The 16,547-nt window shown below is 50.9% G+C and overlaps 1 protein-coding gene across 1 annotated transcript; it reads right to left on the minus strand.

Annotated features, from left to right (window-relative positions):
* Positions 1-13,608: 13,608 nt before the first annotated feature.
* LOC117858792 (uncharacterized) lies at positions 13,609-15,622 on the minus strand. The gene is made up of 3 exons (XM_034741923.2): positions 14,878-15,622; positions 14,552-14,704; positions 13,609-14,452 (listed from the first exon to the last, which is right to left on the minus strand). Exons 1-3 carry the CDS (start codon positions 15,060-15,062, stop codon positions 13,873-13,875), a joined length of 918 nt encoding a protein of 305 aa, XP_034597814.1. The 5' UTR covers positions 15,063-15,622; the 3' UTR covers positions 13,609-13,872.
* Positions 15,623-16,547: the final 925 nt, after the last annotated feature.

The following is a 16,547-nucleotide window of genomic DNA, read 5'->3' on the forward strand; positions in this document are numbered from 1 at the left end:
GGACTGGTCGGGTGTGGGTGTGGTCGGGGAGGGTGCGGGGGCAGTGCGCGTCAAAAGTTGGTTTTAGGAGGTTTTAGGAAGGGGTGGGAGGACTAAAGAGTTTTGAGCCTCCTGAAATTTTTAGTCCCCTTTTAGTCACTTTATTTGGCAAACTAATCACCTTTTAGTCACTAAAATTTTAGGAGGTGGGAACCAAACAGGACCTTACAAATGCATCATTGGACACACTATGGTGCCTACATCTTACAAATGGACCTGGAAGTCTTCATACCAACACAAACATAAGGTAATTTTTAGTTGTTTTAGAAAGATCGTCTATGCACAAAAAACAACCTTGGAAGAAAGAATATGGCTACCTGATTATTAATGTGTTTATGTGCTGATCACGTTGAAGAAATGGTTGATCATCTCTTCCTTAATTGAAGGTTGGCACGCAAATGTTGGTCACTCTTAAATGTTGTGGTACCACTGAACATGGATCCCTTTCGGACTCAAGAGCTTTCAGCCAGCAACTCCAGATCCCATTATTCATGTAAATTATCGTATTGTTGGAGTATATGGATGTCACGGAATGATTCCTCCAAAATATGTGTTAGAGAAACAAAAGAGAAAAACAACACTTTGATGAAGTGTTAATAACTACTGCAAGAGCTTAGACAGATGTGCAAGCAATTAGCAGTTGGGCTAAATGTCCCTCCACATGAAAAAATAGTAAACCTAATAGCCCAGTACGGCTTGCTGTCCGTGAGCTGTTGACTGCCACCTTGATGGACGGTGGAGATGGGTTTGAGAGCAAATCCAAGCATCTTATATACCTTTGCTCATGTTCATGAGCCATTGACTACCACCTTGATGGATGGTGGAGATGGGTTTGAGAGCAAATCCTAGCATATTATATGCCTTTGCTCATGTGTGTGAGAGAGGTGGTGAAGATCCAAGAGAACAGCTGCCACATTCAGCCCATGGAACAACAAAAGAGAGACAAGAGAGAAGAGAGGAGAAGAAGCTTCAGTGTGTCATGTACAACCATCTTCAAGCCTGTGATTGGAGGTGTAAACGGAGTTGGATTGGCGCCAAACTTATTGAACTTGTTCCATACTTGATCTGTACAGTTGGTTTGAGGATTTGGTTAGTTAGGCATCATATTTGAGGGGAGTTCGCCAGCTCTATTAGCAGCGGATTCAGCAGTGCACAGTTTTGGTATAGAAGTATGATCCGAGGGATCAAACATGGTCCAATTTGGCTGAAACTTTGTCAGTATGTGAGAAACTTGTTGAACTTCATTTCTAATAATTTTGAGGGTATTTGGATCTGTGGTTTGCTCTGTGTGAGCGGAACTTTAAAAACGGACATAACATGTTTTCCAATGAGGTTGAAAGAGTTACCTCTTGTTGTAATCTAGCTTTAGTGTTGCTGCTATTGCTATTGTATCAAGGTTGCAAAATTTCTTGTTTGTGATGGTGTTGGTGTTGTTGAGATGTGCCTCTAAATGTTCTAGATAAGATTCCTTGTACCTATTATTGAAATCTAGTGGAAGAGGGTAGGAGTGGTCTTGTTGCCCCTTGAGTTTTACTCTTCTTGTTTGGAGGAGGTTTTCCACGTAAATCATTGTCACTTGTGCATTGTGTGTTAATTATTTAGTTGCAAGCTGCTGGTTGAAACTGTCCTCAAGTTTAACATAAAATGTGGGAGTAATTGTGCATTAGTGTTGCTTGTTATTCTCAGCACTAAGCTAGTGATAAGCCAGAGAAATACGAAGTGCTCATGGTTTCTTTTGTGGTCACTACATTTTATCATGCAAATTGTACATTTATGCTTTTATTAGCATAGCTCATTCCTCGGTTTTCTGGTATGTAGTATCACAACACCGAAATATTAGTGAATTGACTTGTCCAATAGCATTGGGCTTTCGGTGTTAACCGGGCAAAAGATAGTGTTTCGATAGGATGAATCAGATTGTCAAGGTGTGCAAGATTTGATCAGGTTGCTATCTTGTAAGTAATTGCATGTCCATTTCACTAGAAGATACGGAGTGTATATATTACTAGATGGTTGAGCTCTCTGCCTGTCTTGCAAGTAACTGCAGCTCATTTGTCTGAGATAATGAATAACAATAATCTTAGATGCAGCTACGCTGTATTTATTAGATTGTTGAGCTGTCCTCCAAGCTGCTGGAGGTCTGTTTCGCTGAGGTGATTAGTCTCTCCGTTCTTTTTCACTTTGGAGGGGAATGTGATCCTTGTTATGGTAATATCATTGAATTTAGCTACTATTGTACTGCGCTATATTCATCTAGGTAGTTCGGTCCCTTATGGCCTTATCTCATGCTGACCCCGCACTTATTTCATCACGCATGGCTGCACGGTATTATTTAGACTTGAGTTAATTTATCACCAAAATAAACCCAAATATAACCTACATTTTCAGAACCAGTTGTGATAATATGAAGTTGTAATTCTCCTTCTGGACCAAGTTGATTACTATCCCTTATGCATCCGCAATAGACTACGATATATAGAGTTATGATTTAATCACATACTTATTAATTTGGCTTTACAAAAAACTTTCCTTCTTTCAATATATAATATCTAACTGCTGGTAGCAGTTTTACCTAAAGTTTGTATTCCGCTTCTACAATTTGCAAGGAGCTCGGCAATTTGTTTGCTGTATAGTTAGATTTTTCTTTCTCCGTTTTCCATTCTTCCTTTTCCTTTTCGGTTCCGAGAGTCACTCAAGTCCTCAGGCTGTCTATGTTGAACCTGAGGAAGTACACTGTTAAGTCAGGCGTTATTTGTTCATGTGCATTATGCATTAACCAAGATCAAGTGCTGCTCACTCTGTTCCTTGTGAGATGTGTATTTTTTACCTTAGCTAGGGGATCATGCTGCTTCTTGTGTTTTTTTTAACGAACGGGCATAAGAGTGTGCCTATTTCATTGAAAGAGAAGGATAGATAGAGTCAGCTAGCCAGGAAAAGTGAAATGAAAAAATGGACGTATGTACACACTGCTATACATGCGCAATCAGGGCTCCTAGCCTCTTTGCCCCTGTCGTGACCCAAGATGACGCGTCATCCTTGATGCGTGCCACGATGCAAGGCACTGAAGATTCTTGATGTCTAAAGATTCTAAAATTTCTTTCCTTCCATATTTCCCAGTTGACTAGCTAGGCCTACGGGTGCCCTTGCAGGGGATGTCCGCCATCCTAGTGAGGTAAGTCCACCACCCAAGTGGTGACCTGCTTTATGTCTAAGCCATAGGGTCTAAATTAGGTTGTCCTACCCAAGTGGCCATCTGACTCCAGATGCGTCTTGTGTAGCGGCAATCCAATATGTGCCATCTCTATAGTGTTTCTGCATAGTGGATAGGTTGGGCTGTGGTCCCAGCCTCTACGTGCTAGCCCGTCCGAGGACCAAACCCTATTATTAGGATAAACCATACGAAGAACTTGCAATTTGGTGGGGCCCAAGTCTTCCAAATAGTTGCAATTTTCGGCGTTGTGGTGCATCCGATAAATTGTGCTTTGTAAGCCGATTGTGCTGTGTACTCGTCATGCGGGGTTAGTTTTCAGGTTATGCAATCTTCCTGCTCTGGTAGCAGAACTGTTGTTCTAGTTAAGTTCCAGAGTGTTACAAACAACATCAGATGTGTTATCGTAAATCCCGTTCTATGGTTAAGGTTAGGAATTCAGTTATCGTGTTGTAGGGCGTCCGCCACCAACCGTTTCTTTTTTCTTATCTTGGCGTAGAGCAGTGGCTCGATATCCTTCGGCCGCCTTCCTTGGATCCAGCCGGACAGCCAGAAACTTGTCTTCTTGCCATTTCCCAGTTGGATGTGCGTGCAAGCCGCGAAAAGGAGTCGATCAACTTCATTGCACGATGTCTCAGTTCCCACCCATGCCTTGTCTGTGGATGTCCACTCATGCCATAGCCATCTGAGACGTAGAGCTCTTGCAAATTTCTCTAGGTTGAGCACCCCTAGACCACCATGCTCTTTCAGCAGACTGGTTTTGATCCAGTTGATCTTGCATTTTCCTCCAGAAAGTTATTTATCACCTGTCCAAAGAAAGTGCTTGCGGATCTTGTCAACTTCCTCAAAAACCTCTTTCAGCGGCTTTAGCATAGTCATCAGGTACACTGATTGGGAGGAGAGGACCGATTTGGTTAGGCATACCCTGCCTGTTTGTGTTAGGTTTCTCCCATTCCAGTTTGAGAGTTTGCAGGCTGCTTTGTCAACTAGTGGCTGGAAATCAAGTTTCCGTAGTCGTCTAGTCGATAGAGGCAAGCCAAGATACTTCAGTAGGAAGGATGATCGTGTAACGGGCAGATCCGCTAGGATTGCGTCCAGGTCAATGTTTTTACAGCTGATTGCCGTGACGCTCATTTTTTGCAAGTAAGTGCAGAGATCGGTTACTACGCCAAATTGTAGCAAAAGATCTTTCAAGTTCATCACGTCCCATACAGTCGGCTTGATGAAGATTGCAGCGTCATCTGTGTACATGGAGGCTCTCAAGCTAGCAGCTCAGCTGTTAAGCTTGTTGAGCAGCCCTTTTTCCGTAGCAGCATTGGGTCGATGGCAAGGATGAATAGTAGGGGGGAGAGCGAATCACGTTGCCACAAATCTCGACCATGTTGGATGGGTCCAATGGTATTATGTTCAACATGACTTGCGATGTCGAGGCAGATAAGAGGGGTGCAACCCAGCTCCCCAATTTTGTTGGGAAGCCTATGTTGCATAAGCTTCATTAGGTAGTCCCAGTGCACCGAATCGAAGGCCTTGGATATATAAAGTTTCAAGAGAAGGGCTGGTGTCTTGGTTTGATGGAAGTGTCTTGTCAGGTTGCGCACGTAGAGGAAGTTGTCGTGAATGCTATGATTTTTAATGAAGGTGCTCTGGGAGGGTGATATTAGCTCATTGATGAATGGTACTAGTCGTAAGGCTAGGATCTTTGTTATGATCTTGGCAATGGTATGGATCAGGTTTATCGGTCTGAAGTCGTGGATGTCCTCAGCTCCATCTTTTTTTAGGATTAGGATGATGTTTTCTTTATTTAGGAGGTTTATGTTTGCACATCGTGAGGTACGGAGAGAGTTAATGGTTTCGATGAGGTCTTGCTTTATTGTCTGCCAGAATTTCTTGAAGAAAAGCCTAGTGAAGCCGTGGGGGCCTGGGGCATCTGGCAGATTGCTTGCCAAATCTCCTCCTCCGTAAAAGGTCGATCCAAAAAGGTCAGGTCGATTGTCGGGAGATCCAGGGAGGGCCAGCGGAAGTCTTTGGTACGTGGCGGGGATTCGCTCATGATGCTCTCGAAATGCTCCTGGATGAGCTGGTGTTTGTCGATGTGGTTAAAAACCCAATCGTCTCCCTTCCGGAGGCATTGTATAAAACTCTTTCTGCATCTGCCATTTGCTATAAGGTGGAAAAAGTGAGTGTTAACATCTCCTTCCCGAAGGTATGTGATCCGTGAGCATTGCTTCTTCCTAGCCTTTTCAATGACCAACCAACCCATGATGTGCTTTTTCAATTTTGCTACCAATGAGAATTTGGTGTCAGATAGCTGTCTAAAGTCCTGCGCCTCATCAAGCCGTAAGATGACCTCCTAGGCCATATGGAGTTTTTGTCGCGCGTCGGAAAGGAGTAAGGCACTCTACGCCTTAATGGCATGGGAATTTACATGCAGCTTATGACCGAGTTTGTGGAAAGGCTCTGTGTGAGATGTTAAGGCGTACCAAGCTTGTTGCACAATTTCCTGAAATCGGGGTAGACACATCCAGAAGTTTTTGATTTTGAAGGGTGTCGGCCGTCACGGGCCAGCTTGGTTTGAGAGTAGGAGAGGTCAGTGGTCCGAGTGTGAGAAGGACATAGCGTGGAGGAGACAACAAGATACCAGGTTTGGTTGCAGAAAAAGCGGTTGAGGTGAACGAGTGTGGATCTGCGCCTTTCATTGCTCCAGGTAAACTTCCTATTTTGTAGGTTGATTTCCTTAAGCTCACAAGACTCGATTTTCCTTCAAAAGTGTCGCATGAGTTGTACGTTTAAGTTCTTATTATTTTTGTCCCTAGCTTTATATATCAAATTGAAGTAGCCTACAATCAACCACTTCACTCCTATTAGCTTCAAACTTCTCATGTGGGCAAGGAAGGCATCCTTTCCAGCTCGCCTTGATGGGCCATATACTGTACTTAGCATAAAGGTAGCCATGCAGTGTCATAGAGTGATGTCGGCTGTGAGGGAGTAGCAGCCTATGCACACATTGTTCATGTCGATGGCTGCATCGTTTCAGAGTAGGAGGATGCCGCCCCTTGCAGCGTTTGCAGGTTTGTACGCGAAATTGTTGAGGCAGTATGCACCTAGGAAGAGTGCAAGGGCTGCGTCGATAGCTTGCAGTTTTGTTTCCGGTAGGCAAGCGATCTGGCACGGGTTCCAGGCCAAGGTCTCATGTACTGTCAGATATCTAGCCACAGCATTTAGCCCTCTGACGTTCCAGGAGATGATATCTAAGTTTTTGGATCAGATGCTGATTCTCGTAGGATTTGTGTTGCTTTGGCAGGGAGGCTATCGTTGTTGTGTTGCTGCTCATGCTCGGATAGTTTGCTGGTAACTTGCCTAGGAGCAGTTCTAAGTGCAGGAGTAATCATCGGTTGATGGACCACTGCCCGACGGTCTACGCCAGAAGGGAAGTGGTCTCGAAAGTAGTTGCGTCCGGTCTGCAGGTGACTATGAGTCTCAAGTCTTACAAGTCTGAGTTGCCCGAAGGTTGAAGCCAGCAGGGTCGCATATGAAGTCCGCCCGAAGGTCGCAGCCAGCGGGACGTTTTGTGCAGAGAATAAAAGATACATGTTGAAACGAAGTGACTCCTCTTTTCAGTTGTCGTCGATCAGGAGTATGTAGCTTCATTCGTGGGGTGCGGCTCCATCACCCCTATCCCCGCGTTCTGTAGCATGGTCCAGGAGGTCAAAGTCATCTTCATACAGGTTGAAAATCGCTATCATCGCTGCCACAATGTGTTCTGGCAGCAGGCTGCGAAACATGCCGATGAAGTCCCTGAGCACCTCCTCAATGAGTGCCAGTTCGTCGTTGGAGATGCCGAGCTTCCACCGCAGGTTCTGCTACGCCCATTCCGCCACTAGGATCAACGGCTTTTTGGCGAGGCATGCGCTCCTCCGCACCGCCGTCATGTCGAAGGTGCGCTTCTGTCGTGGTTGGCGCGCCCCTAGCTGCGCCAGGAGCGGCGACTCCGAGGTGCAGAACAGAGCGTCGATCCCGGCAGCGTTGTTGTTGTTGTTGTTGTCGGGGCTCCCTCCTGCGGTTCTTCCTGTTGTCCTCTTGGTCTTCCTATCCCTGGATCGTGGCCGCCTGGTCCGGAGCGTTGTGGACAGGCGGCAATGTTTTTGCTTGTTCCGCCGACGTCGCTTCTGGGGGAAGCTGGTTCGCCGTTTGGATTTGCAGTTCTAGAACGTCTAGGGCCCTCCTTCACCGATGGCGTCGGGTGTAACGCCGCCCGGAGCATGGCAAAAGCGCGGGGCACGGGCACTAGCATGGCTGGTGACGGCACGGACCAGGCTACATCCCCCATGCTGTCGTCCAGCCCCAGGGTGTTGACGAGCTGGCATGCCTTGTCGATGTAGTCCACCACACCTATCATCCATGGAGAGTTGTTGCCCAGGTGTCGAGGAGGTGGATTTGCCGATGGAGGGTTGCTCTGCAGGGCAGCTGCAAATAAGGCCTTAAGCCCGGCTTGCGCGGCGTCATCACCATGGCGTCGTTCATGGCAAGGTGTGTAGTCATGGTGTGGTAGGAACAGGGTGCGTTTCTAGTGGAAGAGATCCTTGGAGTCGAAGCCCCAAAAAGCGCCACCGGACTTGTCCCCTTGGCCAGGGTGGTCGTAGTCGCGTCTGTCTTTGTCGTCACCATCATCATGGTGGGGTGGCTAGGTGAAGATGGCATCCTTACAGGAGGACCGGCCCGCCTGCTCCTTGCCATGGCCCTGGTTGTCCTTTTGCCATGCCCCCGGTCATCGTTCTGCTCAGCGCGGCCGCGGTCCCTACTCCATGCATTGCGCATGCCGCGCCCGCCGCTGCACCTATCGCGCGCAGCATGCCCGTCCTCGTCGTGTCCTCCAGGGCACCTGTCGTGCTCGGCCCACGGGTGGCATTCGTCTTGGGCGTCGTGCTCCCCCCATTCTGGTGGAGGTCATGAGAGCTGGGTGGGGAAACGCGCGCAATGTCAGGGGGTGCGTCATCGACGAGCCCGTACCTCCACTCGTGGCGACAGTGTATCGGCGTGATGCTCACTGGGTTGTCGACCGCCTCCTGAAGATTGTGCGTCGCCGCTGAGTAGTCCTTGAGGAGAGGCATGTGGACGAACACCTCGTAGCGGGCGCCTTGCTGCCAAGACTCCGGCGGTGGCTCCATGGGGACGAACACAGCTGAAGAGCTGACAATGGGCTTTTGGGTGAAGTCAAGCCACACTCTCTTCAGGATCTCACTAGGGTTTGCCGTCCATGCCTAGAGCTCGATATGGCAAGTATCCGCCGGTTGGACAAGGTCCGTCACAATGCACTGCAATGCACACTTGTGGCCGATGACTCTTTAGATGATATCCGGCGTCTAGGCATGCGACGGGATTCCGTCGAGGCATAGCTGCACCCTGTAGAAGATGAGGAAGTTGAGGGCATGTGTCAGGCTATGCCAAGTGCGCAGGCAGACATCAATGCCTCGCCCGGTGAAGCATCCCCGGCTCCGAGCTGCTGCAGCATGGGTGGCATGCTCGAATAGGATGAGGTAAGGCTTAGATTAATGAAGCGTGATGGTGACATCCCCTTGTTGCAGCTGGAGCTCGTCAATCAGCAGCTCTTCATTATCTCGCGCCCCAGCATTGCGAGGCAGGTGCAAAGCCCACGGAATGAAGGCGCCGGACTCCCATTCGCGCACAACTCGCCTGAGGTTAAAGGAGTTGGGGACGAAGAATGTCTCCACGTCCGGACGCGTGTGCAAGTCTCCAATCACCATAGCGCCGCCACCTGCGGGAGGAGGAGGTGGTGGAGGAGGGGGCGGAGGAGGAGGAGGCGGAGGAGGAGGAGGGCGGTGGAGGAGAAGGTGGTGGTAGGGGAGGTGGTGGTGACCCGGAGCCCTGCACTCCCTCGCTCGGTGTCCCGAGCGATGGCAGTGGACTGGTTCCGGCAGGAGGCCACCCGATGGTCCCTTGCTAAACACCTAAGGCAATGACCCTCGGTGGCCCGTGGAAGGCCTAGTGGGCGGCAGTAATTGGCCGCCTTGAATCCCTTCTACAGAGCGTTGATGGTGGGTCACATCGGCCGTCGCGTCAGGGTGAGCTGGCCTGCTCACGTCGTGTCCTGGTGCTGCAGCGTCCGAGCGGGCGTCGACCCTTCCTCCTGCGCAGGCTTGCCATCGCGTCACGATGGGCTGGCAGCTTTGTGCTGTGTTGAATGGTCACGGCGCCGTGCAGAGGATTCGCCACCGACCGACATGGGTGCGGTACAGCGAATCCACTCCTTGGGGTGCCTCATCCTCGGTGAATCGATGGAGTAAATGTGCCTACCTGCGGGAGAGCAGCGGGGTGGAGTGAATGCGGTGGGGTGTGGCCGTTGCGCCGGTTGGTGGGGTGGAGTGAAGTTGCCATGTCTAAAGACCTCCACGTAGGAGGGGGCCAGATCCGGCGTCACCAGGTCCGGATCTGGTGTCGTCGGGACTTGGTCGACGTCATCACTGCTGGAGGTATGCCCTAGAGGCAATCATAGAGATGATGATATCTAACTATATTCATGATTTATATATTGTGTTCATTAAATATCCATTAAAGGCTACTTGAATTGATATGCAATTATGTGAATTGTATATAGAACTCTTTACTTGTATAGTTATTCTAAAAGTTGTCCCTAGTTGGAGTTCATGTATGGACACACATGAATATTAGACTAGTACATGTATTAGTTGATGACTATGTTTCACAAGTTATGGATATGGAGATGTCAAACTAATAATGTAGGCACATGTAGAAACATGTGCTAGGACTAACCCAACACGAGAAGTAGTTCTCTCTTTACAAAACGTGTACGCTTTATCCTTAGACCTGAGATTGTCGCATGTACTCAAGATGTGGATTGACTTACTTAGGGGCTATCAAATGCTACACCGTAACAGGGTAGTTAAAAAGGTAACTTTCGGGTTTATCAAGAAGCATGCTGTGAGGCATGGTCAATCAAGATGGGATTTGCCCCTCTCTGATTGAGAGTGATATCTCTGGGCCCCTTGAGTGATTGGATCCGAAAATGCATGACCATGCTACGTACTGTTAAGAGTTAACCTGTAAAAGGATTCCGAATCACAGGATCGAGAAAGAGCGGTCGGCTTGGAGCTAGACCAAATATCGTGAGGCAAAGGAAATAGCATGTACGTGATGTCGTGATGGTTCATCTGATATGATCTTCATGTGTGTATAGGAGTTGGCACGTCTTGCTAGAGGCCGCTACCGACTATTGGGCCGAGTAGGAGTACTCGGGCCATATCTATACGTATCCGAACCCATAGAGTCACACACTTAATGGGCTGGAAGCCCAATTCAGATGTGATCCGAATTGGATCAGGTTTAGAAGTACTAATGGGCCTCGGACCCAGAGGCCCGTCAGGAACCTCTATAAATAGAGTGGTGGGGCGCCCTAGGGTTTTAATCCTTTTGGCCAAAACACATCTGTCGTGCCTCCCACGCCCTCGCCCTGTTGCAACTCGCGGACCTAACAGTCTGCTTGCGACGCTTCCTCCCTGCACGTGTGGATACCTTGGAGGTGTTGCATCTACAGCACTTGGACGAGCCGCCGACGAGCCGATGACGAGCCGCGGCACGAGGACGACCTTGCTGCACGTGGACGAGCTGCTGAGGAGCTGCTTGACGTCGACGTGATCGACTACGTGTTCGACTACGCTGATCAGCTTCGCTGCCCCGACGCGATTCTACATCTTTTGCACCAGTACGTCGAGTGGTAATCCTGTGATCCATATACGGCAGTTTTCCTAGTTTATGCGGTAGAAAAATTTTATTTTACGCTAGCGTAGCCTACCTCGTATCCCAAAAGCGGCGCGGCTGGCCATGGCTGAGGGGGCGGCTGAGGTGTGTCGGGGAAGAAGCTTCCCCAGGAGCTCGAGATCTCCTAAGGCGGGGAGGAGGAATGGATCTGGATGGTGTGGGGCTGGGCTGGGGGTTGGCGGTGAAGGAGACGGGGTGGGGCTGTCGGATCCGAGCCCGCCGGCGAGCGACCGCTCGGTGGTGACCAGGCCCCGGGCGGGGCTATCTTTCCTTCCTTGCTTTCATAGAACATGTAAGCAACGAAGTTGCACCAGGTCAACTACTGTGCTTCAAAGAAGCACTTTAGTTACGCTGCTTCTTGTGAGGTCTGCACCTATGCGTGCTTGGATATTCACATGATTTACGTTTTCTTTCCCCCATCATGATTGCGGTTTGAAGATCCATATCCAGCTTATCTTTACTGTTGGAATCCATTTTCTGCATAACTATTCGATGGCCTAATATATTTTCTTCCGTTTTCAGATACTGTGCTATTACCAGTGCATATTACCGAGGGGCAGTGGGTGCATTGCTTGTCTACGATGTCACTCGTTGCACCATGTTTGACAGTGTGGAGAGTTGGCTGGCTGCAAGAGCTGAGAAGATCACACTGACCCTACTACCCTAGCATGCTATCATGCTGATTGCCTGGAAACAAAGCCGAACCCGGCACAGCGGCACTTGATGGCTGTTGCCACTGAAGATCGGATGGAGTTTGCTGAGTTCGAATCTCTCCCACTTCATGGAAAGATCTGCACTGAATGCAACCATTGTGGATAATGCTTTTTTCAGAAGTCTTGACGAAGATCTACCAAATTGTATATCTCCTACATGGGTGCAAAGTGCAGTCAGACAGGAAATAAGGCCTGGCCCAAGCCCAATTGCCCAAGATTGATAATACAGAGCCGGCCGGGTTTGTCAGCTGACAAAGTCTCTGTCTCTCTGTCAGGACGTCAGTGATAACAATTGTCTTTTTCCTACCGATTTGATCCCTCTCCTCTGCTCTTAGGGGGATAACCTCATATGTTTGATCTGTAGTTTGCAAACTTGGCTGGATATGGCATTTCATATGACATCTTAGCTGTCAATCATATCCCTTCGCTTTTATTCCGGGAATTCCTCTTGGCAGGTCTTTTCATCATTTGTCTCACGCTCACACCAACATCTCTATTGTTTCCTCGCCCCCCCCCCCCCCCCCCCCCCCCCCAAAAAAAAAAAAACCTATATTAGACATCGTTTCAGAAAGGATATCATATTTCTTGGATACTAGCGGGAGTACTACCCACTTATTTACTTTATCTTTCTAGAGAATTGAATATTTTAAATCCCGAGCTCTACTGTCTACTCCACCGCATGCCCCTATTAACTTAAGTTCTCCTATTTAAGCTTTTTTTTCAACTAACTTATAGACATCTTATCATAGGATGCTGACACAAGAACAAGTTACATGAGTGGCACATGATGCTTTGATAGATTACAATTTGCATGGGTAACACTGCGATGGAACTTGGATTCCTAACCATGTGATGACGAAATACAAGTGAGAGGAATCTCTCCTGCGGCAAGGTGTGAAATGTAGAGCAGTTGCCTATACGTGTTCGTCCTGGCTCCCAAGATAGGATAGTTTATAATCATCGCCCTATGGAACACTGGGCCAGTAGACCGTAGTACATCTGCATCCACCGTAGCGTCCCTGGAAAGTGGAAAACTGCGAACGAACGCGCGACTCCAAGAGCTCGCTTTTCTGCCACACCTAGGAAGTCTAGAACACAACGTAATCCTCCTTTTTCCGCACCACCGGAAACCGGATGGATTATTGGATTTCCGTCGGCTCGGCCGGCGGCCGCTCGGCCTTTTGGCCCGTAGCCTTGGATCTCCACGTCTTTGTCCGCTCCGCTCGCAAATTCCCCCTCTCTCGTAACGCCGTGCACGGACAGCATCGCCGTGTGCGTCACCCACGCGGCGTACAGCGACGCATGCCGGATTCGACGCATCCATCGCGCTCACACACAGGGGGGGTCCCCGGCAGGCCTCAGCTGCGTATCCTAGCGGCTACCGGGCGGCCCGCGAGTCTCCCGCGATCCGGAGGAGCCCTGCCCCTGCCGTGCCGCGCCGCGGTTTCGCTCCGCCCGGCCGGGTGCCGGCCGGCTCTGCGCTCGTGGCCGAAAAACAAATAGGATCGAGCAGCCGGCCGTGACCGGCAAGAGGGGCCGGACGGCACGCGCCCCGCAGCCGCAGGTGGGGGCGAGAGAGTTGGGGGTGGATCCGTCGCGCCCGCATCCTCCGCTCCGCACGTGGCCTCGATCGCGCGCGCGTGTTTTGGCCCCCCAACCACCGCGGCGCCGAAACCGGGGCTCTGCGTTGCCACCTGCCGCCACCACTTGCCCGTCAGGTGGCCAGATTCCGCTTCCGCATCGGACGAGGCCTGCCGCGCGGGCGGAGCGCACCATGCCGTCGCTCCTCCTCGTTGCGGCGCGAGCCGTGTCTCCATCCATCAGTACTGATCACAAATGGCGAGACGAAGCGCCTAAAAATGCCAGACCTTTCGCTGCTTTTTGGTTGGAATCACATCGCAAACCACTCCTGAAACGGGGACAATCTTGGATGGCGAACGCACGCACGCGCGCACCCAATCAACACGGGGAGAGAAAGCAAGGCAGGAGCCGGCCTTGAACAGAGATAATCCCCGCGCATCGATCGATCTTAGCTATGTACTAGTACCTCCAAATTGCTCCGAGTAAAACTAAAAGACCCAAAGGGAAGGGTGAAAGGTAGAAGGGATCAAATGACCATCAGGAGCACGGCGCGGTGGCCTCCAGGCTGAGCTCGCGCCGGCGCCCGAACACGACGGCGCACTCGGGCAGCTCGCCGAGCCCCGCGAACAGGGCGTCCTCCCCCTGCAGCTCCCGCTCCCACTCCTCCGGCGGCAGCAGCGGCGCGTACGCCGCCGACCGGTGCCACGTCGGGTACTGGTCGAACCACCCAAAGTCGAAGCTTTCGTCCTCCTCCGCCACCGGCGACACCGTTGCGGTTGATGCCGTTTCCGGCGCGACCAGACTCACGACGACCTTCTGCTCCTCCTGCTCCGCTTCCGGCTCCAGCTCCTGCTCCTGCTCCTGTTCTGGCGCTTCTGGCTCTGGCAGCTCATGCTCCGGACCGAGCTCAGCCTGCTCGACCACCGGCTCAGGCTTGGGCGCCGGCGGCCGTGGGGACGGCTTGCCCTGCTGGTGGCAGCTGCTGCTCTTGGGCTGCGGCGACTCGTGGTTGTGCTCGAAGGTGTAGGTGACGAGCAGCACGGTGGGGTCCGCGCGGCTGCGCTCGACCTGCTTCCTCGCCGGGCACCCCTTGGAGCTGCTGCAGCGGTAGTACCCCCTGCTCAGGCGTCATCGAAGAAGAGCAAAGGTTAACCAACCAAGTGGCAATCAAATCAGCAATCAGCAGGAAGAATTAAAGTTCAGAGATGGCACATACCGAGGGTAGGGGGAGCCCTTGATGGGCTTCTGCCCATACTTGCGCCACGTCCACGAGTCCGACGGCGGCGGCCCCTCCCCGCTGCCCGCCCTGGGCCGGTCCCCGCACTCGGCGAGCGGCACCGACACGACCCGCTTCTCCACCGATCTCCGGCTGCGCGCACGGAAGAGACGAGCTTGTTAGCAATCTTGCAGCCTGATTTCTATTAGATTCCCATAGCACGGCACGGCGGCAGCAGGGATCAGGGGCGCACAGATGCAAATTCTCTCTCTGTGTGTGCTGGCACGCCGCACGCACGAGACATGACAGATGAATCCCGTCCGTACCTGCGCTTAGCAGCCGGCAGCGGGGAGGACGGCGAGGCAGGGAGGTCGTGGAGGTCCCGGAGGTCGCGCTCGCGCTTGTTCGCCCGCGGCGACTCCGCGTCCGCCGCCGCCGCCGCCTGCGACTCCTCGGGGGATTCCGCCCGCGGCGAATCCGAGCTGCAGTACCCGTCCTCCGCCGACGACATGGGCAGATCCCCTCTCTCGCCCGCCGCCGCCTCCTCGGTGCCCACGCCCGCTCGGCCGGAGCAGCACACGGAACCCCGCCTCGCCTCTACTCTACTCTCCCCCCAACGCCCGCGGCTCCGGATGGATAAAAAGCAGGCAGCTTCAGAGCAAAACTAACTCGCGCTTTCCCAAAGCGCGCATAAAAATTTTTCTGCTCCGGCGAGGGGGAAAGCGGATGGGGCGGAGAGTATTGGGGCGAATGATGGGAGGGGGGATCGAAGGAAGGAAGGAAGGGGGGAAATGGTGGCGAACAAACGGGCCGGGGCGGATCGATGATGGGTGCAGCTTTCAATGATCCCTCTCCCTCCCTCCCTCTCTCCTCTCTCGTGTTTGTATATGCGGGTGTGCGCGCTAGTGGGCGCCTTTTTTTATGCGGGGGGCGATGCTGCTGTCATCGGGGAGCACCGGAGCAGGGCGGCCGAGTGGACGGGTAGACTACTGCAGCGGGCTATTGGATATTGGTGTTCGTTTGCGTCTCGGAGGAGGAGAGGAGAGGAGAGGCGAGGCGGGCTGGACTCTGGAGGCGGAGAGCGACGCGGCCTGGGGCCGGGCCGGATAGATAGGGGGAGCCGTGATTAATCTAGTGGGAGGCTGCGATCGCGACGGCCCCCGCCCCTAACCACTCCGCCCAGGCCAATCATGGACGCGCTGTGCTCTAGCTCCGCCCGTGCACACGCACATTTTCGTGCATGTGCGGATACGCGTGCTTTATTGCCAAAGACAATGTATATACGAATGCATGGACTCTGTTTGGCCCGTGATCGTACATATAGACGTTGCTGGCCCTCTCGTTGGGAAAACAAAAAAGGTATATAGTGCTGTTTTGTGAGGGAAACAGTCAAAATCGACCGGAAAAAGGCTTAAACTGTTGTCGGTTTTCACGAAACGAATATGACATTAGCAGAACATAGTATTGGTACCGAAATTACAAACGAATAAAAAAAATGAAAATATGCAATAAAAACACATCAGTATTGGTTAAAATTTGATAAATCTTTCCTGAACCGCCGCCCGTAGCTAAACATAGTATAGAAACGACAATCGAGTGATCGATATTTCACAAGTTACATATTTGAAGTAGTTTTGGTATTTAATGCACTAATTATTGGTCAAAAATATGAAATTTAGCTTTTCTTCAAAGTAAAATATCATAAAACATGTTCAATTTAAGGCACGTCATCCAGCATTACGGACAGGTTAGGTTGGATTTTACAAGCGGTTGAACTAGATGGAAAGGAAAATTGGAATTTACATTTGGTAATTATCGGCTAAATAAGGAAAAACTCAGAAACATCATAAAAGAATAAAATTGGTTTTGTTTCAACTACCACATGGTTCATTTTTGTTTATATCTTGTGGTTACCATTTTCTTTTTAGGGAAACCCTAAAAACAACCTGCAAATGGAATTTTCCATTTTCGTTTTCGGTGCTGAATACTAACTGAA

This window comes from Setaria viridis, chromosome 5 (assembly GCF_005286985.2).
Source record: "Setaria viridis chromosome 5, Setaria_viridis_v4.0, whole genome shotgun sequence".
Lineage (NCBI taxonomy): Eukaryota > Viridiplantae > Streptophyta > Magnoliopsida > Poales > Poaceae > Setaria > Setaria viridis.

Bases quoted from the DNA above. Each gene is read 5' to 3' on its own strand.
- LOC117858792 (XM_034741923.2), bottom strand. From the start codon at position 15,062: ATGTCGTCGGCGGAGGACGGGTACTGCAGCTCGGATTCGCCGCGGGCG. The intron at 14,705-14,877 runs GTACGGACGGGA...CCGTGCGCGCAG, and splicing joins CTGCCGGCTGCTAAGCGCAG to CCGGAGATCGGTGGAGAAGC. The intron at 14,453-14,551 runs GTATGTGCCATC...ACGCCTGAGCAG, and splicing joins AAGGGCTCCCCCTACCCTCG to GGGGTACTACCGCTGCAGCA.